The sequence below is a fragment of the Silene latifolia genome, chromosome 1 (genome assembly GCF_048544455.1).
Source record: "Silene latifolia isolate original U9 population chromosome 1, ASM4854445v1, whole genome shotgun sequence".
NCBI lineage: Eukaryota > Viridiplantae > Streptophyta > Magnoliopsida > Caryophyllales > Caryophyllaceae > Silene > Silene latifolia.
In genome coordinates, this window is record NC_133526.1 from 61246706 (window position 1) to 61271653 (window position 24948).

Sequence of the window (24948 nt, forward strand, 5' to 3'; positions counted from 1 at the left end):
TTAGATGAGGAAAGTGGCTATTCTTTTGTAGATGCATCCTTTTACTTGTTCTTGTGTGCTTAAATGTTAGGATGCATCGCCATTTTGGCAAGCTCCTTTGCCTTGCTAGAAGGCATCTTACCTCATGGATGTCTTATTGTGAGTTGAAGGGGTGGAGTGAGACCCGCTAATTGTCTCACATCGTCTAGTAGTATTAATAAGGGTCATAGTTTTAGTCACCTCTTTACTCGGGACGAGCAAAGGTTCGGTTTGGGGATATTTGATGTGACTCCTATTTACGCACATTTAGTCTCATAACTAGCCTAGTTCCTATGCTTTTTAGTATGTATTAGGGTCGTTTCTTGCCTTTAGCCTCCTTCTATGCATATTCTATGAAGTTTGGTGTCCTTTGTAGGAGAAGAGCATTAACCTTGCCTAAATGGAGTGAAGCGGAGCTAAAATTGATGATATCCAACGACCAAGCATCAAGGAGGAGATTAATACCAAAGACCTAAATCAATAAAGCGAAGAGAAGGGGCAATGCTGAAAACCCCCACGACCCCTCAACGATCTCCACGGATCTTGAGGCAGTCAAAGAAGGAGAAACCAAGTTGGCTCACGATCCGAGCGGCTCGAGCTCAAGTTGGGCGGCTCAGTGATCAATCCGGTCGTCCCGAGTACATGACGAGCGTCTCCCCCTGCAGTTCAAACATCCTCCTGAGACATGCAAGGCTCTACCCTCCTTTTAAAAGGGTCTAATCTTTATTTAAGCCCTTAGCTAACCTAATTCTTGGACTACTATAAATACCTCTTTTGTAATAATTGTGGACACGGGGGGGGGGGCACGGTGGCGTTTGGGAAACAAGGGTTTGCATTTGTGGAGTCGCCACCAATTTTTATGGGAAATTGGAACCGTTCGAATACTTCGCGTCATGTCAAGACACAAAGTAGTGACATAGACACTAAGAACTCGTTACCCTTAGCATTCTATGTCTAGAATGACTCTAGTGGATGCCAATGAACACGGATGTTCACAGAGATCTGGAGTAAGGGGTGAGGGTACGTATTAGGAAGTCCTTTTAATGAACACCTAATCCCGCCCGCCTCGATAGCTGCCTCTACTAATGATTAGGGAAATCGTTTGTACTTGATATGTTGTCGATTATATGCATGCAATGCAACATCCACAGATTAATCCTTGCATGTGAGAATTAACTAAGTTGGTGAACATGTAATTTAGCATTTATTAATGTCGAAGTTGGATTTAAAAATAATTACATGTGAAAATAAATAAATAAATCATACAATACAATAAATAAATAACGATAATTAAAAATTACAATAAATTACAATGTTTAATTGATTTACGTCAAAAATATATTTAAGACGGATAATTTGAGGAAAACAAGAGAAAATAAATTAGGATAACACGGACAGATTAGAGTGATATTAAGGTTAATAGTCGATTAATCGCATAATTAACTAATTAGGTCAAAGCAAGAACGGAAGTTCAGAGACAGAACTCAACCCGGAACAGGCGCAGCAATGCTGCGTCTCTTGAAAGAGGCGCAGTGGTCACTGCGTCTGTTCTTGAGGTGAGTTCTGACTGTGAAGTCAGAACTGCGTGCTGTTAATGTTCGTTGGTGTGTTTAACGATTGATTATTGATATTTGACTCGGATGAAAGTGATTTAACACATTATTAACAAATGAAATCGGTCATAAAAGCGGTAAAAACGAATTAAAACGAATTAGAACGAATTAAGACGAATTAAGACTAATTAGAAATTAATTAGGGTTATTTAGTTTAAACTATTAAGACGGAAATAATACGAAAGTCATGATAAACAGATGAGAACATATACCAAAGTCGAATTCCAGATATTTGATATGACCGAATCGAATCTTTGAAATCCGGGTTTGATTTGATGACGAAAACCCGCAAATATTGATTATAAGGGATTTATGTCGGATTTAAGACGATAAATGATTAAGAACACGTATTAAAATTATTATATACGAATGAATAAGAAGAAAATAGAAAAAGAAAACAAAAGAAGACGAATCAACGGAGAGGCGAAGAAGAAGACGAAAAGCAAGAACTGTGGCAACCTCTGGAAGAGGCGCAACAGTTGCTGCGTTTCTTCTCGACGTCTACCTATTGTTAATCCATAAAAACAATTTGATAAAAGGGTTTTTAGAAATCGTTCTTAAGCATGTTTTTGACGTAAACCTTACATTAATTGGTACAATAATAAGATACAATAATAAAAGATGGGATTTACACCCTCAGACTTACATGTTTGACGAAACGAGATTAACTAAGTTAACGTTTAGTGATTGCTCGACTCGAATGTATGATGAAAGTGCCCTCGTAAGGAGATTTAGATTAAATTGATTGATTAATTGAGTGTAGTTGGTCAAATTGGTCGGTCATGCAAACGTGACTGGTACTCAGAAGGATCCGAGCTTACGTGGTCGATTGATCAAGCACGTAGACGTCAATAAGCTTAGAGCACGGTCTTAGAATGCAAAGGGAGAAGAGAAGGGCGGACACTCGCGTGAGAAATATGAGGAACATAAGTCCCTATTGATACTAATCACACAGAGGAATTATGGAATGACTGAAACTTTGGAAACAAATCTCGAAAAGATCTGAAAATATGCAGAAAAGAGCTGTGGAAGAGGCGCAACAGCCACTGCGACCCTTGGAAGAGGCGTAACAGATGCTGCATCTTTTCCCCAGAGGTTTCCTGTTGCGGAGGAAAGATTTCCGCGTTGCAAATGCTAGAGAGAGAAATAATAGAGCGAGAAAGGCGATTTAGGGTTTAAGCTTTTCTGTTGATCTGCAATGGCTCGTCACCGGAAAAACGCCCCTAAATCTAATAGAGTAATACAATTAATAACTAAAAAATCATAAAATACTACTAATACACCAAAAAATAATACTTCTTCTGGATCGAGATTTGCGAGTTTACATAGAGAGGATGAAAGTCTTGCTGATTTGGGGATCATTGAGGAACCTGTGTCGATTCTTCGACCGTTTAATCTGAGTAATAGAATGGAATCTATTATGGAAGAGGATAGTGAAGATGCATCTGACTGGGAGGAGGTTCCAAGGAGGGGTCACTCTTCTGGGTCTTAAACATCGTCTAGGGTAAGACCTCTGCAACTTACTGATAGTGATGTAAATTCTGAGCTCAGTTTTTAGTCCATAGCAGTCTACTGTTATGTCCTTGGGGCTAACCCTCCTTTTAAGGTCATTGATGGTTTTGTTAAGCGTATTTGGGGGTATACAGATTATGATAAACTGTCTTTCAATTCTAATGGGATCTTTCTGGTACGCTTTAAAACTGAGGAAATGAAACTTCGAGTCTTACAGTCAGGGCCTGTGTTTTTTGAGAACAAACCAGTGGTGGTTAAGGAATGGACCCCGAATACCAAGTTAGTAACGGAGGCAGTGGATATGGTTCCAATATGGATTCGTTTCTATGGTCTTCCACTAAAATTTCGGGGTAATGCTCTTCAAAAGATTGCTGGCCTTATTGGAAAACCATTGAGAACTGACAGTAATACTGAATTGAAAACCTTTCTAGGCCATGCTAGGGTCATGGTGGAAGTTCCAATTGCTGAAGAATTGCCAGACGTGATTGAATTTACAGATGAATTGGATGTGGTTCATAGGCAGATTCTCCATTATGAGTGGAAGCCAACTAAATGTGAAGAATGTAATGGATTAGGGCATCTAGCTAGGGACTGCAGAAAGAAGCAGGCCAAGCCAGTTGTAAGGAAGAAGGTATGGGTGCCTAAACCACCTAGGGTTGAAGTCCCTCATGTGGTTGAAGCTCTTGTGCAGTCTCCTACACCTGCTGAGGCCCATAGGACTACTGAGATTCTTGTGCCCACACCTAGCCAGCCTGTTATGAGAGCAAATATAGGTGGGATGGAAAGGTTTGATGGTCTAGTTACACCTATGCCTGCTTCATTCCATTCCTTTACTCCTGTTAGAATCATCAATAAACTGACTAGACATGGTGGGATTGTTGTTGGTAGTGCCAGGAGGACTTTTTTGGAGGTATTGGAACACTCTGTTCAATATAGGAGGGTCCTGGAAGGGGAAATGGAAGAGTCTTCATCTAATCTGGAATATGGGTAGCTTGGGGTTTTGGAATGTCCGGGGTATGAATAGTAAGAATAAGCATAAAGATATTAGATGGTTTATGCATACTAATAATGTAGGGATTTTTGGACTAGTTGAAACTAGAGTTAGAAGTAGTGCTGTTAATAAAATTCACCAGAGTATTGGAACTCATTGGGCTATGACAAATAACCTGGCAGCTCATCCAGGGGGCAGAATTTGGATTTTGTGGGATGCTAATAATTATGATGTAGTGGTGTTGAGAAGTGAAGCCCAGGTAATTCATGCTAAAGTTACCTTTCTTCCAACTGGGGCAGTTTGGTGGATATCTGTGATTTATGGGTTTAATAGAATTGCTGAGGGAATCCCACTTTGGCAGTCTATGAAGGAGATGCACTCTGTTGTTAATGGTACATGGATTGCTATGGGGGATTTTAGCAATGTATTGGCTATGTCTGAAAGGATTGGGTCTGAGGTGACTATAGCTGAGTTGAAAGGATTCCAAGAATGTGTTGTGGATTGTGGTTTACTTGATCTGCCAGCTCAAGGGGTATTTTTTGCTTGGAATAACAAGCACGAACCAGGGGCTATGGTTTTTAGTAGATTGGATAGAGCTATGGTTAATGATGAGTGGCTGATGCATTTTACTGAGACTACTACTGTCTTCCATCCTGAAGGGCTATTTGATCATTGCCCATGTACCATTAACATGAGAAATAAACCTGAGAGAAGGAAGAGTGGATTCAAATACTTCAATATGTGGGGGTAAAGTACCTGAGTTTACTGCCACAGTCCATAGAGTTTGGGATACCCATGTCCCTGGCTACAAAATGTTCCAACTAGTTAAAAAGCTGAAGCTCCTTAAGCCTTGCTTAAAACAGCTGAATGGGGAGGTGTTTGGCAATATTGAAACTTCTGCCAATGTTGCCAAGCTGTATCTTAAGAAGATTCAAACTCAATTGCACTCTAATCCTAAAAATGTGAATTTACAGCAAAATGAGAAGGAAGCTGCTGCTAGCTATAAAGAGCTTGAGGAGGCTAGAAGAAGTTTCCTGTATCAAAAATCTAAAGCCCAATGGATGGAAGATGGGGATGAAAGTACCCAATATTTCCACAGTGTCTTGAAAGCTAGGAGAATGAGTAATAGAGTATTATGCATCCAGAATCTTAATGGAGATAACTGTTCTACTGCCCAAACTATTGAGGAAGCTTTTGTGGAGTACTATATGCAATTGTTAGGCACTAGCACAGCTGTTACACCTGTCCATATCCCAACTGTCAGGAAAGGGACTGTGCTTACTGCTGAACCATGTTAATCCCTGGTACAGGAGATTACTTCAGAGGAAATTAAGCAAGCACTATCTTCTATTCCTGCTAACAAAGCCCCAGGTCCTGATGGTTACACATCACAATTTTTTAAAGATGTTGCTGATATTGTGGGGGAGGATTTGATTGCTGCTGTGAAGGAATTTTTCCAGTCTGGGAAGTTACTCACTCAGGTTAATTCTACAATCCTTACCCTTGTACCCAAGAAAGCTAGGCCTATCTCAGTGACTGACTTTAGACCCATTGCTTGTTGCAATGTAGTCTATAAAGTTATCTCTAAAGTCGTCTGCAATAGGCTTGTCCCTATTCTTCCTACTATTGTGAGTGTCACTCAAAGTGCGTTTATTAAAGGTAGGGACATAGTTGACAACATTTTGATTTGCCATGATCTTGTTAGACTCTACAATAGGAAAGCTTGCTCCCCTAGATGCATCATGAAAGTTGATTTGAAGAAAGCTTATGACTCCATTGAATGGCAGTTCATTGAACAGATGCTCATAGCCCTAGGGTTTCCTGATAGAATGGTTAAGTGGATCATGGTTTGTGTATCCTCTCCCTGGTTCTCCCTTTCTTTGAATGGCAACACCTTTGGGTATTTCAAGGGGAAGCGAGGAATCAGGCAAGGGGATCCCATGTCTCCTTTGCTTTTCACTATATGTATGGAGTACTTGAGTAGGATCTTAAATGATGTGACTGTTAGAATGGATTTTAACTTTCATCCCTTATGTAGACCTTTGCAACTTAGTCATCTGTGCTTTGCAGATGACCTGCTAATGTTTTGTAAGGGAGATAGGGGGTCTATCATTATTACTTTGATATCCTTTGCCACGTTTTCTGAGGCTTCAGGGTTGGAAATGAATAGGGACAAATCTGACATTTATTTTAATGGGATGGCTCAAGGAGAAATTGATTACATCTTGACTTACTCTGGGTTTAAACCTGGAACTTTCCCTTTTAGGTACTTGGGGGTGCCTATCTCCTATAAAAGGCTGGCCATTGGGGATTGCACCAGGTTAGTGGATAAAGTTGTTGGGAGAATCAGAGGTTGGGGGGCCAAGAAGCTAAGCTATGCTGGCAGAATGGTTCTTGTTCAGTCTGTTCTCTTTCAACTACATTCATTTTGGTCCAGGATTTTTGTCATACCCACTACAGTGATTGACAGAATTGAGAGTATTTGTAGAACCTATCTCTGGTCAGGGGGTGAGCATCACTGTAGGGCTCCTGCTGTCTCATGGGATAAGGTTTGCAAAGCTAAGAAGCACGGTGGACTGGGAATAATCAATTGTAAACTTTGGAATGAGGCTATGATTGGCAAATATGTGTGGTGGCTTGCCTCTAAAGCTGATCATCTTTGGATTAAATGGGCCAACCACATATATATGAAAGGGCAAAACTGGATGGATTATCAACCTACTTGTAACACAAGCTGGACTTGGAGACGAATCTGTCATGTTAAGGAGCTTATGAAACCTGGGTATACTAACTGTGTGTGGACTGGGACTGCTGGTGACTACTCTGCCTCACAGGGTTACAAATGGTTGCAAGGGGAGCAGGTGAAGTGTGATTGGTTTCCTTTGATCTGGAATAAGTCCAGTATTCCTAAACACTCCTTTGTGGGGTGGCTGACAGTTCAGGGTAGGCTGTTTACAAAGGATATAATGCAAGCTTTTGGGTTACCTACTAATGGAATATGTGAATTTTGTCTTGATGCTTCTGAGAACCATCAGCATTTGCTCTCTCAATGTATCTACAGTCAGAAATGCTGGGACAGTTTAATGCTATGGCTTGGGATGACTGTTCCTGTACAAGATGTGGTACAATGGAGTGTTAATTGGAGGAGCAGATCACTGTTAAAGAAACAGGTTGTGTTCACCGCAATCACAGCTCTTTGGTACCACTTGTGGCATGCTCGGAATGTTTGTAGGCTAGAAGCCAAGTTGTTCACTCCTTCTTTTGTGCTTAAACAAGTAATTTCTGAGGTACAACAGCGTTGCAGGCAGAAGCTATCTACCTCTAAATATGAGCTACCAGGGGCACTGACAGGGATGCAGACAAGCTAGTTCTTAGTTTGTTTGTGTGTATGAATTTTGCTGTAATGGTTAATTGTCATAGCTTGGTGAACGAACTAATGTAATCCGTTTTTGATCATTTATAATATATTTCACATTTCACCCAAAAAAAAAAAGATTTCCGCGTTTCTTTTATAGAATTGCGGTGGATCTCAATTTCCTTATTCTTTAAAATAAGATTTTAAGGAAATATTATACCAAAAGAATATAAAATTAAATTATGGAATAAATATCTGGAATATTCTAGAACATTCCGACTCGGCATTTTAAACGGTCTATTAGAAAATGAAGCGGTTTTTTGACCCAGACTCCAAATGAACTCTAATTACTGTCAAAATGACCGTAATGGCGCGTAGATGACGACCAAGGGGTAGACACAAGTATTTGAGCTATCACTTGACGATAAACTTACGAACTGTCATAAAATGTTCCGCGTAGCAAACATGCGGCCCAATCATCACCGGATGGCTTGCGGAGTTGCAGAAATGAGGTATCTACAGAGCCCCCAAATTGACTGAGGCTTGGACAAGGCTAAAGTGAAAGTGTAGCCATCAGTTCAATCGAAGATTACAGCCTGAACACTATGGCGACGCGAGGCGGCTCAAGGGGTCTGAGCCAAGGACATGTCGTCGAGAACAGTTTAGAGTCTGTCGACTAACGGGGAGGGTCGTTTAAAGTCCATTAGACTACGTATGGAGGCTCGCCAACCATAAGAAGAAATCATACTTGAGACTTCTTTCTCGAGATGCTTCCGGAATTGCGTAGGAGCTAAGGTTAAGCGTAGGAGCTAAGGCTAGGACCTAAAAGATATATAAGGGTTGTGCTAGGGGTGTGGGACCCTAAAAGGAAAACATCGGCGAGAAGGCGGCCTAAGGGTAACCGTGGTTTGGGCGTATGAACCCGGAAAAATGCGATCCTTAGGGGTTAGGATCCTATAGGTGAAGGCTAGGTGTGGGAACATGGGTAGTTTGGGAACCTAAAAGAAGGTTGGCATGAGAACATCTAGATGGAACAAAACATAATATTGAGGGTAGCAGGACATCGGTAGAAACTACTGGGGGGAATCTGCTTGCGTCGGTCTCAAGTGAACTCCATATCTCGAGAAGTACAATTGGCTGTCATGAACTCTCGCTTGGGAAAATAATAGGGTATTGATAAAGGCGTGTTGAAACACCGTCGAAAAACCCGCTCGTTGCTAAAAGCGAAGTCTTGATGAAATATCCTTGCTGGGCTTGATAAAGTGCTGCGACGATTCACAGTCTGCTCGAAGAAAATACGGGTCCGGGCAAAAATAAATGCCCCAGAATCCAAATATATGACGTATGGTGTTGGAGAAGAGGCGCACCAAAGATGGGCTTACAAATAACGAACATTTGAAAATTGAGCTGGAGGGAAATTGGGGAAGAGGCGCAGCATTTGCTGCGTCCTTTCCCGAGCTCGTCCTGTCTGAGTAAAAACTCGACAGAAGTCGTGTTTATTCATTATAACAAAACACAAAAAACTTCTCAAACTCTCTCAAATTCCAACCAAAACCCGTCAAAATTTGATCAAATCCTTCCATTAATCATGACTAATCGAGGTATGTGTCTTATTCTTGCTTTAATTTATCAATTTGCTTGATTTTGATCGAAAAAAATTAGGGTTTTCAACCCAATTATTTCGAAAATTTGGGGCTTTTCCCCCAGATGGATTTGCCTTGTAAAATTGACATTAGAAATGGATAATTGGTAATGTTAGGAACATAACCATGTATTCTTTTTGAATTTTCGTCAAGTATTGACCATTTGAGTGAAATTGAGACGGTTTCTCAGCTGTTTCGAAAATCACTTCGAAAATGGCCTTAGGATTGCCAATTTTTGATGAAATTTGGTTTTTGGAATCCTTGCGTAATGGGTAAACTTCCTACCATTTCGGATTTTTGATTTGAGACGGCTTTTTCAGGACACTTTTGTAGGGCATAATCGCCATTATAGCGAAATGCTGCCGAAATTTCGACTCAAACCCATGACTAGGCTTGGACTTAGACTTGACTTGACCCAATTTACCACACGATTGGTCGGGTTTTGAAAGAAATGGCCAAATATGGAGAGAAAAGGCCATTTTTGGGGCTTTAAAGGCTTAAAACCACCTTCACCGAGGCCCGTCGTCATTTGACGCGGCCTAATTTACTCTAATTTTGCAGGTGACATGGCTTCTACGTCGGGGAGGGCTCCCATGGACGTGGACACCGACTTCGACCCTTCTTTCGTTCTTGAGGAGGTGGTCGAGGAGGCTTTCGAGGAGGTCGTCGAGGAGGTCCCGAGGCGGGCCAACGTCGGACGAGGTGGTCGCCAGCTAGCGGGGGCACCTGAGTGAGCTAAGAAATGAGATGGTTGACATCTCATTTGGTCAGCAGAGAGCAACCTGTCTTACAGGACGGCGAGGAGCTTATTGAGTTTCGAACTTGTTGTTTCCTTATCAGTTTTCCTTATTCACTTGTAGTTTCATTTCTCTTTTAATTTGAGCTAAAGATAGCTCTGCCTCGAATGGATACAGGAGGCCGGGAACATGAGGTCCTTTTCCGGCTATACGACGATGATGGAGGCCTACGGAACTTTGGCGGAGTAGCAGAAGGCCATCATCGAGCTAGGAGCCTTCGGAACTTTGGTGGGCGCGTGGAGGGCGATCAAGGAAAGGAAGCTTCGAGTTAACCTTTGCCTGATTCGGGCCTTCCTTGATCGGTACTAGGATACGACCTTTACCTTTCACATGCTTTTCGGGGAGGTCGAGGTCACTCCGGAGGACTACGACATGATCTATGGTCTGCCGTGTGGAGAGGAGGATGTGGTGTGGTTGTTGACGGCCATGAGAGTGGACTCGGCCGAGGCGAGGAGGCTTATTGGCTGGAACCTGGCAGAGGGTGCTGCCAGCATTCCCGGGTTAGTGCCGAGCACTTACGTGAGGGACTACTTTGCGGGTAGGACCCCGGCGACGATGATGATGGATGGGAGGAAGGTGGCTCCTCCTGCTTGTACTGCGGAGCAGAGGGCTCGTCTGTGGCTCTGGTGGTTCTTATCTTTGCTTTACCTCGGAGACAAGGGGGAGAGGCTGTCGACGAAGCCTCTTCCGTTCCTTTCTGACTTGAGTGACCTGGGTCGGTGGGACTGAGTCACTCCTGGCTTTGCGTTCCTCACTCGCTATATGAGGGCCATGGTTCGTCCTAAGCTGATGGAGAAGGGGACTTCTCCTGCTACCGTCGGTCCTGGACTGCTGTTAGAGGTATGAACCTTTATTGCGTATCATAAAAGATCATTACTTCTTTTTTGCTATCGAATTGTGAAAGATCATTATCGATTGTCTTGTTTTGCAGGCGTGGGTGTACTCCTACTTTCCAGGCTTCGCGCCCAAGAGGACGGAGCCTGAGCCGAGGGCTTACCCAGTCGTGAGGGACTGGGTGGTGTGACGTAGGAAGAGTCAGCGCTATTCTTACGATGTTTGTCGACGGGGCGTGAATGCGATGAAGCTGAGTGACGTAAGTATCTTCAATCACTTTTCATTTATTGTGATTCATTGTTCTTTAGAAGTGATCATAAAATGACCCCTTTCCCGCTCAGAACCGATCATCGGGATGACCCCTCGTTTGCTTGTTTTAGTGGGTGCCAAGACCTTGGGTGGACTACCCCGACGCTCCGGCTTTCGTGGCTGTGGTCCTTCGACACAGGAGCTCGAGTCGATTGCTGTTGAGGACGTCCACGGGACCAGTGTGGTACCTGGGCGAGCGCTTGACTCGTCAGTGCTCTCGCGACGCTTTCACGGTTCCCATCGATCCTCCACGGACCATGTTTAGGGAGCCTTCGGATGCTGAGAGAGAGGTTGTCTTGGCGGACGTTGGCGGTGATGCTCTTCTCCTTCCTGGTAAGGAGTACTCTCTGTTTGTTCGCCAGAGGCTGGCGTACTGGCCGATCGTGGTAAGTATTTTACTTTCTTTCTTTTTTTTTTAACTTGATTTGACGAACTGACGAATGATCGTCGAATAAAGAATTCATTTCAACTTTGCAGGAGGTCCTGGTGGCAGGCGTCGAGCCCTAAGCGTACCCAGAGACCCTTGAGTACACTAACGCGGAGGGGATGACGACGATCTCCGAGATCCGTGACTTCGGCGAGGAGGTGACGGATGCTCGCCTAAAGGAGTGGCATACCTAGTGACGAGGGTAAGCCCCCAGCTTCGGTTGTCTTTTGCTGTCTTGGTTGCATAAGAATGCATTTTGTTATTTATTGAAAACCTTTTGTTTCTTGAAATGCAGGTGGCGCCGTCTCAGCATGTGGCGTTATGGAGGGTGGCCAACCGGCTGCGGGCCACGGCCATTGAGACGGTTGCAGGTGGTCGAGGACGACAGGTATGAACCTCTCATTCTCTTTATTTGAATTTTGTTGCAATTTCTCGCGTTTTGTTTAGAATAGTTGAATGAATTTATTGAAATGAGGCACTTCTTTGTCACTTGCAGAGGGAGCGTGACCTGAAGCGCGAGCTGGCACAGTCCTAGGAGGAGACAGCTCGCCTGTTGAGGGAGTTGGAGGTCCGGGACGCCGAGCTTGCTGCCCTTAAGGCGGCCGTAGCCGGGCGGAGTGACGAGCAGGAGTAGTTGCTTTTTCCTTTTGGTTGTCTTGTATATACATTTGTACATTTTGGACCTCATTTTGGACTCTTTGGACCTGCTTTGGGCGAGAGCGCGCAGTTTGACGTATATATTGCATTTTGTATATATGATGGCCTGAGTGCCTTTGCTGCTGGGTTGTATGTTTGTTCCTGCAGGTTAGTTTAGAAAACAAGTTTGGTAGATGATGGTTTACGCCGTCATGCTGCCGAAATTTACACCGAATTTGCACATAAAACACATAATATACACGTGACTTAAATCAGCGCAAAATGAGTAAAGTAGAAAAAGTGCCCGTAAATGAGCAAAATGACCTGAAAATGAGAAAAATTGCCGAGAAATGTGCGAAAATGACAAAAATGCCAAAAAATGACCGGACGGTAGGGAGGGCTACCCCCTAAAAAAACGTAGAAAGAAATGTATAAGTTTGAAATGAAATGTGAAACGAGGAGTGAAATGATTCCCCAAAAAAAATAAAATAAAATGAAATGGGTAAGTGTGCTCATTTGGCGAGAATGTGGATGTGGTCTCGAAAAGCGTGCTTGGAAAATTAGGAAACATAAAATATGGAAATTTGACGGAATTACCAAAATAATAACCTATAGGAATAGGAAATTATAGTCAAAACAAATTAGGAATGATCCAAAGCTGAAAATCACGAAAATCAGCCTGGGGAAGAGGCGCAGCAGGTGCTGCGCCACTTCCCCAGTTGGTCAGTTCTGACGGAAATTAGGAAACAGCTTTTAGTATAAATAGAGACGTTGGGGAAGCTTTTATTCTCGTAATTCCTCCATCTTTCTTCCGTCTACCTCATAAAAACTCTTCTATTTTCATAGAAAAATTCAAAATTATGGATGCCTTTGAAAACCGTCTCAAGGAGTGGACAAATGAGTTTACAAATGTCGAGAAGCATGACATGGGTGCATTTAATTTGGGATCAATCTTGAGTCTCAAATTGGTGAAGGTTGTGAAGCCTTTCTTGGATGCTTGTCTTGAATATTGGGATCCAAATTTCCATGTATTCGCCTTTCCTGGAGGCGATATTTGTCCTTTCCCGGAGGAAATAGCTGCTATTAAAGGATTGGATCCAGAAAATGCACCTGCTATACCTTTTAGCTCTCAAGGGTATAAGAGTAAATTTAGAGACTTGTTGGGACTGACTAAGGCTGAGGTTGACCGTCTTGTGATCTCAAAAGGAGTCCGTATGTTTGACTTCATTGACCGATTCATAAGCAGGGAAGACCCTTCTATTTCTTATGTTGCTAGACGCAGGGCGTTCGGATTTTGTCTACTTCACTGTTATGTCCTTCAAGGGCATGTTGACAAAGAGATGAGAGGGGACCCTCGTTTCTTGAGCTTAGTGGAACAAATGGAGCTGCGCAAGAACCCGACATGCCTGTGCTTATGAGAGATTGTTTTGGGGTTGGACAACAGAAAAGCCAACCATGAGCTTCCTTATCTGGGAAGTCCTATCATTTTGCAGGTAAGAACCTGCTTTCTTTTTTTTTGTACAATGCCAACCGTTTTTTTTTTTGTTTTTTTCTTTGGTTGGGCATTAATTCCCGTCTTCTTTGCAGGTTTGGCTTATGGAGCGTCTGCGGTTGATCGAGCCCCCAGTTAATTTGCCAGGATACCATGCTTGGTCAATTGCGATGAGAACCAGGCTCTATATGGTGGACTTCACTCGGGTTTGCAACTATTGGGAGAACAAGTTGAAGAATGAAGGAGGTCCCTTGATCCGATGGATTGTGCCATGGTGGCATCTCAGGTCAGTCACTGGAGTGTCATCTTTAGATCCTACTCGGTAAGTTCGCATTCCTGGTTTGGAATTCATGATATGCATCTTCTCGGAGAGATTGATGAGGCAAGTGGGCTTTAAGCAGAAGATGCCTAAGCTTGACATTGTTCCTCAAACTGCATTGGCACATACTACAGAGATTCGTCGAGAGTGGGCCCTCAAGTCGGCTCAGAGGAACATGTGGTTCATACTTTCTCCTATTGGCTCCTTATGGGTATCCGATTCATACTTGCAATGGAGGAAGGCTACTACTTCTGAGGAGCACGAGAAATTGAGGAAGCATGAGCCTGTCGATTACAAGACTCGTGAGGTAGCAAAGGAGAACCAGAAGTATTTGACTGAGGGGGAGGAAGAGGCCGGATTCTCAGTCGTTCATCCGTCGGAGAAACCGAAAATTGCTCTTGCCGTAGAGATGGCGGTGGACCGGAATGGTAAGGCTAGACCGCGAGAGAGACCTTTGGTGATTAGGTCAGAGATAGAACAAGAGCGCCCGACTCGTGGTCGAGACAAGAAGTATGATAGAAATGACAAAGGCAAAGGAAAGATGGAAGAGTAGCCTTAGTCGTAGTATTATTTCTTATTATTTCTATTTGTAATAAATGGTGGGGGTCTTAGAATCCTAGCCTAGCATTTATTTTTTAGCATTTTATATTATGTGGCATATTATTATTATTTATGGAAGAAATGAATAAAAGATTAATTAGTTATGAAACTATTGGCATTTTTCTTTTATTATTCTTGTCGAATTTCAAATGCAGATGCAAATGTCCTTCTATTTACATTTAAAATAATGGGTTGTATCTCGTGAAGGATTGCCTACGTATTCATTTTAAAAAAATGAAATCAAACCATTGCGCGTAGTTTGAGTAAATGTAAAAGAATAATTCTTCTAAGCAAGAGCTTGTAGCGAACTAGAAATAATCATGAGCTTTACTTACTCCTAAAATACAACTCAATTTATTTGATGATACGATGATGACGAATTGTCAAAATGCAAGAGCAAGGTGACATATGCTTTATTACAGCGGGCCAAGGGCCGTTTTTATTTCGTGTCGCATGAGTGGCACGTGGGTGTTACGCGAGGCGCGTTTCTTGTCCTACACTAAGCATAATATCGTTTCAGTTGGTTGAGGTTAGTTGGGTTAGCAAATTCATTCCCGTCTAGGTCTGTAATCTTAACCGCAACCCTCGAGAGTATGGACTTGACTAAGAATGGTCCGGCCCAGTTGGGTTTAAACTTTCCTCGTGGATTGACAGGTAGGAGAGCTCTAATTGATTTGAGGACTAAGTCTCCTTCTTTGATGTTTCTTGGCTTAACCCGCTTATTGAACGCTCGTTTGATACGTGCCTGATATGTTTGCACATTTTGTAACGCGCGCAACCTGCGTTCATCCAAGAGGATGAGTTCTTCATATCTATCTCTCTTCCAATCAGCTTCTGGAATTTGACTTTCGAGCAGAATGCGTAGGGATGGAATTTCTAGTTCAACTGGTTGTACAGCTTCCATGCCGTAAGTCAAATAGAAAGGAGTAGCCCCAGTGGGCGTCCTAACTGATGTGCGATAACCCCATAATGCGAATGTTATCTTACTAGGCCAATCGCGATAATTGTCGATCATTTTCTTGAGGATAGTGACGACATTCTTGTTAGCTGCCTCTACCGCGCCATTAGTTTGAGGTCTATATGGCGAGGAATGGCGGTGTTTGATCTTGTATTTGGCTAGCAATTGCTCAGTCTCAGCCTGGAAATGCGATCCATTGTCACTAATGATCTCATGTGAGCACCCATATCGACAGATGATATTGGTTTGTATGAACTTTGCCACGTTTTTGGCTGTGAGACTAGTGTAAGATGCCGCTTCGACCCATTTAGTAAAATAGTCGATAGCTACCAAAATGAAATAGTGGCCTCCTATTTCGGCAGGAGTGATTTTCCCGATGATATCGATTCCCCAAGCAGAAAATGGCCAAGGAGATGTCATGCTGTATAGCAATGAAGGAGGGACGTGTTGCACATTCCCGAAGATTTGGCAGTTGTGGCAATGTCTGACATACTTGATGCAATCTGATTCCATCGTGGTCTAGTAGTATCCTAGACGCGTGATTTTCTTTGCCATCATTAGTCCACTCATGTGAGGGCCACATTCTCCATCATGAACTTCTTCCATCACTTTTTGTGCCTGTGAATGATCAAGGCGGCGCAATACTATACCGAGAGGTGTTCTTTTGTACAATTCTCCTTGCTTGAGGAGGTATTGAGAGGCTAGTAGGCGTATGGCATGTTGTCCCCTCTTATCCATATCCGGTGGATATGTACCATTGAGCTTGAAGTTTAGAATGGCTTGAAACCAAGGTTCTCCTGGATTTTCATCCTCATCTGTAATTTGGTGCACGTAGGCTGGTTCTGATCGTCGTTCGATGCATAAAGGCATTTCTACCATGTCATCTGGCATGTTAATCAGAGATGCAAGTTTTGCAAGAGCGTCTGCAAACTGATTTTCTTCTCGAGGTAGGTGTAGATAAGTGACTTGTTCGAAGAATTGGGCAACTTGACCTATCCTAGCCTGATAGGGTGCTAGACTTTCACTTCGAATTTTCCAAGATACAGTAATTTGGTTGATGATCAAGGATGAGTCTCCGTGAACTCGAAGATTTATGATGCCTAAACTTACTGCTGCTTGTAGCCCAATGAGACAAGCTTCATATTCTGCTGCGTTATTTGTCACCTCGAAGTCGAGTTTGACAGAGAGTGGTGTATGCTCACCTTCAGGAGAAATGAGCAATACTCCTATTCTAAATCCTCTTAGATTCGATGCTCCATCAAAATAAAGGTCCCTAGAGTCTACATTGGTTTGTAGTATATCCTCGTCAAGAAATGACCACGTGTCTACTGCTTGGGTGTCATCGATAGAATTATCTGCGAAGAACTCGGCAACGGCGCGCCCCTTTATAACCTTCAGAGGTACATACTTGAGATCAAACACTGAGAGCATTAAGGTCCATCTTGCCAAGCGTCCGTTGAGAACGGGATTTTCGAAGAGGTATTTGACAGGATCCATTTTGGAATACACCTTGACAGAGTAACTAAGCATGTAGTGGCGTAGTTTCTTTGTTGCCCACACAAGAGCGAGGCATGTCTTTTCGAGAGGTGTGTACTTGCACTCATACTCCAAGAACTTATTACTAAGGTAGTAGATAACTCTTTCTTATTTTCCTACAGTTTGCGCTAGCATAGCCCCCATGGCTGTTTCGGTCACCGCGAGATATAAACCAAGAGGTTGATCTCGCTGAGGAGGCATGAGCACTGGTGGCTTGGCTAGTATCTCCTTAATTTTGTCAAATGCTTTTTGGCAATCGTCATCCCATATGTGAGATCTGTTTTCTTGAGCTTTTTGAAAATGGGTTCACAAATCATAGTAAGCTTTGATATGAATCGGCTTATATACTCATATTTGCGCACATTTAGTCCTCTAATTGAACCTATTTTGCATACTATTATAACATACCATAGCCATTTTGTCCGTCAAATGCTTCCTATTTTGCTTTCCTGGTACATTTCGTATGTTTTGTTGGAAAGAAGACAATTAGGCGGAAATTCCCATCTCTCGTGCATTTTGGAAGGTTATCATTGATATTGGGTGAACGAGTATGGAAGGAGAGGCAAGAACAAAGATCAACAAACACAAGAATAAGCAGTTTGCGAAAGGAAAAGCAAGGAGCATTCTGAAGGACAATCCGAGCGTCCTAGCAGGAAGACGCTCGTCGCTCCCTCAAAGAATCCGAGCGTCCCGATGGTTGACCCGCTCGTTCCCCCTGCCCAGAATCTGAGCGTCCCCCTCCTTGGTACGAACGGACAGTGACACATTCAGCAGGATATGCTCATCTCCTTGAGGATACTTGCATTTCCCTATTTTAGAACTTAACATTGTTAATTACTAACTTATCCTTACTTAACCTAATGATGCACCACTATATATACTCCATTGTGTAATAATCAAGGGATGACATTACACTACATTAGATAGTAGGAAGCTCTCTTTGATTAGGAGTAGATTAGAATAGATTACTCTTTAATCTTTCCACAAATCACACATTAATCTTTCCTTAATTATTGTTCAAGTCACTAGTACAATTGATGCAATTGGCATCGGTTATAAATAGTGATTGGCATCGGTTCCCAACCGATGCCAATGCGGCGATGCCAATGACATTTTTTTGAATTGGCATCGGTTCATGAACCGATGCCAATTTACACATATTGGCATCGGTTGTTATTCAATTGGCATCGGTTCTAACCGATGGCAATTTACACATATTGGCATCGGTTGTACCATAAAAACCGATGCCAATTTTTGCATTATTCGCATCGGTTGTAACTTAGGAACCGATGTCAATCATCAACTACAACAATAAAAGAAATTTATAACTACCTGCAAATTTCATTTACTAATAAAAATCCAAGTCAAATACAACTTTCGAACAAAATAACATCTAAACAATTCTCCACTACACATACATACATCCAAACCTTTCAAATTATTATTCTGTAAATAAAAGTTCTACTTGAAAACCTAAATCAATCATTCACATTATATTCTCTCTTTACAATAGAGTCCGAAGCTACAAAACCTCATTCATTTCTTGAAGTGTAATTGTTGAGCCTGCAATACAACGCATAAACAAGAACAATTGTAACAAACGAGGTAATAATTACACAAGACTAAATAGAGTAAATAAAATAAACTAATTAAATTGCCCAATAGCGAAATTATTGACTAAATAAAAATCCAAATTGTTAGGCCCAACCATGAATAAACTCATTTACAAAAATAATAATGCTCCAAAGCCAAGAGTAATCAGAAGATTTTTAAACAAGAGACTCTCTTAATCAACAAGAATCAATATAACTAAAAAGAGGTAAGCACCCAATTGCACCCATTGTTAAGTAGTCTCAGCAAACAGAACCACATTAGATTAATAACCTCAAATAGGTAACTCTCCGAAACATCAACACCATGCTCAAAACAAACATTAAAGCTTAAAAATTAGTTAAAATTCCACGAAATACGAACAAAAATCATACATATACAAATAACCACTGCATATGAAACACACATGGGCACATGGCCTAATTAGGATTACTTTCTTAATCAGTAGCACATTAGCCCTTATGTCAAACCAAAAACAAACCAGTATCAAAGAGTAGAGGAGAGGAGATGAAAAGAGCAAAGAACAAAACAACTCAAAACATACCTCTTGCCGCTCAATAAATCCAGTGCCATCTAATTCATAGAGCCTAAATGTGGCTGCATTTGGAAGAAAGAATAATATGGTCAGATCAACATAAGCGAAAATAGAGAAGTCAATAATGGAAGCTAATAACCGCAGTGCAACATACAGTCTAACACCTTGGTACTCACATCAATGTGTGTCAAAAATTGAAAAAAAAAGGAACTAACAGAAGTATCAAACATACGGACAGCTTTGATTAAGAAAAATGATACTTACTGATTATGAATGCATATACTATTGCCAAATTAATAATTTCTAACTCAAGATTGAGTTGATACATATACTTATATACAAACAAGATTAAGGTACACTTAGCTTCTACAAGGATTGGCAAGTCAACTGTATTGCAGCATATGTACGAGCAGAGAATTCAGAACTCTTCATAATTTCATTTAAGGGGATCTTTATTTCTTATCTCTTCCCCCTACTAAAGACCCACTATTATAAACACAAATCAACATTGGTTTATGGAGCAAACTTTTAATTTTAGAACTCTTGAACTAGTATATTGTAAGCCAAAGACATGAGAAAGAAAATATTGAATATAAAACGATAAGACAAGCATTTTATCCTGTATTATGACATAATTAAGTTCATACATTCATGTTTTCATAATATCACTACTCAGTACCCAACATGAACTTGGAAAAGTTGGAGATATATTTAACTTCACTACATATCAAATTTCAAATCTGCCCCTGCCATTTAACATAGCCTTCTATACATGTATAGCTAATCTAAACATGACCACTAACTTAATAAAAGCACAACAAAGAAAACTCTGAACCATATTATTTAGTGTCTAGCACACAAGGCAAAATGTAACAATGCATTCATAGCTACCCTTAGCGAGAAAGGACTCACCTAGCTTCAAATGAACCAACCGTATATTACAATTAGCTGAATATATCAAGCCCCCAGCCTCTCCCACAAAACGTTTAGACTGCTCGTCATTAAAATTGAAGCATTAGTGTCTCGGGTATATGATTTAAAACAACATAAAATGTTGTTAGCAATGCAGAAGGTAAACAAGCGCAAAGTAGTCGATCTTTAGTTTACATTATGTAATGCATCGGAAACTAACGAAGCAAGACAAAAGCTGCAAAATATACGATAATCTGAATTATATGTAAACAACAAAACACCCTGAAAGGGTTCCTGACTAAGACGAGCTAAGAGAGATGGATGTAAGCAATAAAACACCCTTAACACTATGTTAATAAAATAGAGGTATTGTTTTTGGTTGACCTATACAGGAAATTTCATTGTAGACGGCTACTTCACAATTATAAAGAAGAGCAGTTATTTTGAATGAGCCACAAAATAAAAAAAATCTAACCTCCATTGTAGTTTTGGTGTAACAATATGGTAACAAAGGCCGAATAGTAAAGAACAACAAACCTCCTTTTTATGCTTCCCAATTATAGCATCCATGGCGGCAAGAGCCTACTCCTTGGTCTCATACTTCAAAAATGAATAGCCTGCTAAATTGGAAAGAATTGGTGTTATAGCTGTCAACTAATAAGCAATAAATTTCTGGCAAACATGACAATGAACTATGAATAATGAAGCGTGTTACAATTTCAGCAGAGATAAATTTCCGCCGTATTGAGAGAATAAATCAGAAACTTCAGCCTCTAATACATTCTTCGGAAGCTGATAGCCCTAAACTCACTCTTAATCGCCGCTTTACATCTATAGTGTAATCGTGTAATTCACAAATCACTACACTAAATTCCATCGTATATGATACCATCACAAACTAACTACATCATTCAATCGCAAGAAAAAAAGATAATAACTTACCAGAACTTATATTAAAAAAACACCTGCAAATTACACAAATCAAATAAAAGGATGGCTAGAAGTTAGGATTAATTTAGACCAACACAACCAACAAACAAATTAGATTAAAAACAAAATGAATTAGGATTTCGAATTTAGGGACGATAAATTAGGTTTTGGAATATTACCGGCAAGCTGATTGGGAGCAGTGGTAGCCATGGTCAGAGCGGCAAATGGAAGCGACGACAATAACGTTAGCGAGGACGGCGAGAAGTGAGTGAGACATGCGTGGGCGAGGAACTGAAAGGAGACGAGGGGTTCTCAGATGGCGAAGGAAATGATGGTAGTAGTACTGGTGGTCTGTAAGGGTAAAGGGAAGAGGTGAAGGAGTGAGATGTGCGTGGCTGAACACCGAGTGTTGGGGGTGGTGGTTGTAAGGAGAGTGGGTAAGGGGAGTTGCTGTATAGATGAGAGGAAGAGGAACCGTGTATAACCTAACTAAAGAAGAGGAGAGGGTAAAAGGACATATTAAATTGACATCGGTTGTTAGTATGTAACCGATGCCACTGTCCACAAAATAATAATGACATCGGTTATTTAGTAACAACCGATGCCAATATCACCTTAAATTGAATTTGGCATCGGTTATTAGTAGAACCGATGCCATTGTGGCGATGCCAATTGCCTTATTTCTACTAGTGAGTCTATTAATTTTGAGTAATTAGAAGATTATTGGGTTATTATTGGAGAATTGACAACTCTTCACCAATCAATCAAGTTCTCTTCTTTTATTATTTGCTCTATTATGTTGGAATCTCCATAGGTATAATTCTCTTAATCCTTGTCTTAATTATTGTTAATCCTTCTTACTTGTTCATCATGTTTATACTTGTTGTGATGATTGACACTATTAATGACATGTTTCTCATGATAATGAGTGAGTAGTTTCCTTAGCTAGGGTTAGTGGGTAATTAGGGGAAACCAACATGGGGAATGATTCATGCTTAATCTAATATGTTCACATAATTTATTTACTTGCTTGTTGTAATTCCAACTTATGCACATGTTATGTTTGATGAAATGCTAAGCCTATGAATCCTTGCATTTTCACCCATCACCTATCTCTTCATGTTGGGGTTGGTGTCCTTAACAGTTAGTGCAAGGACTTATAAACCTCTAAAAGGATCAAAGGGCATACTTTGGTATTATTATCAGTTGATCCACGTTTATCAATAACGGTTGGCTTGCTAGATAAGTTTGACGTTATTGTCATACAGATGGCGGTGATCAACTGGTCCCTAAAAGTCACACCTATAGGATACGTTCGAGAGATGTGACGGTATGAAAATACTGTCATGTAGATGCCAAAATTGACTAACCAGTTAGTCCGAGTTATTTGACTAGTAATTAGTCAAATATGTGATGTTGAGATATTATATTTAATACGGATTAAATATCATGGGCTAAGGCGAATTAACCAGTTAATTCGTAAAATTAAATATACGTGATTTATATTTAATTAAATGTATATTAAAAATAATTATACAATACTGTTTTGTCGGACACGTATTAATAATTCAGCTAACCCGAATTATTAGCTGATGCCTTAATTCCCGATAACCGATAACAGTTTATAATCAGACCACGTCATATACACTTAGCGAGTGATGGACCGGACCGCGAGTTTAAGTGAAGAGAAATTGAAAAGCCCATACGGGCTCCTCTCACTCGGTCTGGCCGAGAATCACCAAGACAAAAGGAGAACTTCCTCCTCTTGTCTAACCTAATTCATTCTTGCTAAAAATTTAGGGTTTCGAAGAGCCTTCTTCTCTGAAAAACCTGAGATCTCTCATCTCAACAAAACTCACAACAGTTCTCCCTATATTGCAAGGCAATCGGAGAACACTGTTCTAGCACAAGGGCATATCTCGGACAAAGTCTTGGGTGTAACGATTAGGAGGAAATCTGCTATGATTTCTGTTCTTTACGCCGCAATTTAAAGGACCCGAGGTTATTTCTTGTTCCTTATCGTTTCTATTGTTTTTATCGTTTTATGACTATAAATTGCATGTTTAAATTTACGTTATAGTCCTGCAATTTAAGGGTAGTATACGGATATTAACCCACAAGTGGCATCAGAGCGAGGCCACGTGAATTTTTCATGTGTTTTTCATAAAACGTCGTTGAAACGATGTATTTTTGGTTAAAAATTTTGTCTCGGCAGCAATTTTTTAACTCGGCAGAAATTTTTTTATTTGCTGCGTTTTTGGTTGCTTTGGGAACCGTGTCTTGTTTACACGGTTGCTCTTGTTGCTGTTTTGTCTCAAAAACCAAACCGTGCCATGTTTTACACGGCTGTTTTGTTTCAAATTTCATGTTGTTTTTACATGTTGTTATTTTATACGGAGATTATAGCAACATGTCAAGTTTTTGTCAATTGTCAAATTTGTTTTAATGCGTTTTTGATCATTTTTGCAATTGATTTTGTCTAGAAATATGTTTTCACGAGGGTTTTTGAAGTTTCAGCCTCTTTAGCATTCGATCGAGCGTATTTCTACTCGATCGAGTGCTGTTTCTGTCTTGTTTTTGTTCGATCGAGTCCCTGTTGCACTCGATCGACCCTGTCTCAAAAACTTTTGCTCGATCGAGTCCTTGCTGTACTCGATCGACCTGCTTTCAAAACCCATCTGCTCGATCGAGTTGTCCTCGTACTCGATCGAGTAGTTTTGCTGATATGGGTACTCGATCGACCACCAGTTTAGTCGATCGAGCACCTCCTGATTAGCATACCCCTCGATCGACTTGCAGTTCAGTCGATCGAGCACTCCTGTCCCTCGATCGAGCACTTATGTCCCTGGATCGAGGGATTTCGTCTTTAACAGCTTTGAAAATTTGTTTTCTTTTGATTTAAATTTTCATTTGGCTTCAATATGTACTTTATACGGATATAGTACACTCGCTTAATAGTGAATCGGTTCACTCACGTACCATATAGTTGTTTTAAAGCGTCTTTAAAATGACGGATTATAATGGATTAAAATTAAATGATAGAAGCGGTTTTATCACATGAATTTTAATCATTAAAAGGTGGTTTGGATAAATTTAACATAATTACGGAATTATGTCACGAATGAATTTTTTTTTTAGTTGATGCATTTTTATTTATCGTAATTTATGAATGCCGTGAATGCCTTTTTATTACGTATTTAATTTTTGCAAACGGTTGTAACTTAGTGTGGCCTTAGTAGAACGTGTTACCGTAATGATGGAACACGGTCTTGGTTGTATTTTGAGATCTTGTATCTCCGTTTTGGATTTTTCACTTGTAATTACAGTTTTTAATTAGAATGTAAATAGGTTTATATTTTGTAATTTTAATTGTAATTTTTGAGAAGACCAAAGATGGAGACCAGATGCTCACTCCCGCTACTTGGATCAAGATGGAACATCAAGACAAGCTTTTCGGGTCCAACGGTGGATTCCAAAGTTGTATTTTGTTCTTATACTAGGATAGGCCACACTAGGAATTTTTATTTACGTAATGCATTACTTTATTTATTTATTGTTACGATAATTTGCATCATTTTCCGCCTAAAAACCAAACCACCTAATTATTGCATGAAAACTGACACATATAGAGGTCACGAGTTAGTTTTCATTGACATTCGCATGTCACACGTTTTAAAGCCATCATCCAAATAAATTCATTCACGACAGACGCTAGTTATTCGTTCACTTAAAATGAATTATAATTTAGTTGATGGGATCTTCCTCGTATAAACTAAAATTGAGAACGGTCTTTATAGGTCAAACTCCAATGAGTCCCTTCTTCGTCGGTAGGCATACTATGACCCCTTCTACGTCGGGTAAGTTGGAACCGATTGACCTATTTTATCTCAACACTATGGTCACTCGTACGATCCTGTGAT

At 40.8% G+C, this 24948-nt stretch overlaps 1 protein-coding gene across 1 annotated transcript; it reads left to right on the forward strand.

Moving 5' to 3' along the window:
- The first annotated feature begins 4159 nt into the window (after positions 1-4159).
- On the forward strand, positions 4160-4885 carry LOC141647971 (uncharacterized). The gene has a single exon (XM_074456372.1). The coding sequence runs from the start codon at positions 4160-4162 to the stop codon at positions 4883-4885; it is 726 nt and encodes a 241-aa protein (XP_074312473.1).
- The last annotated feature ends 20063 nt before the right edge of the window (positions 4886-24948 follow it).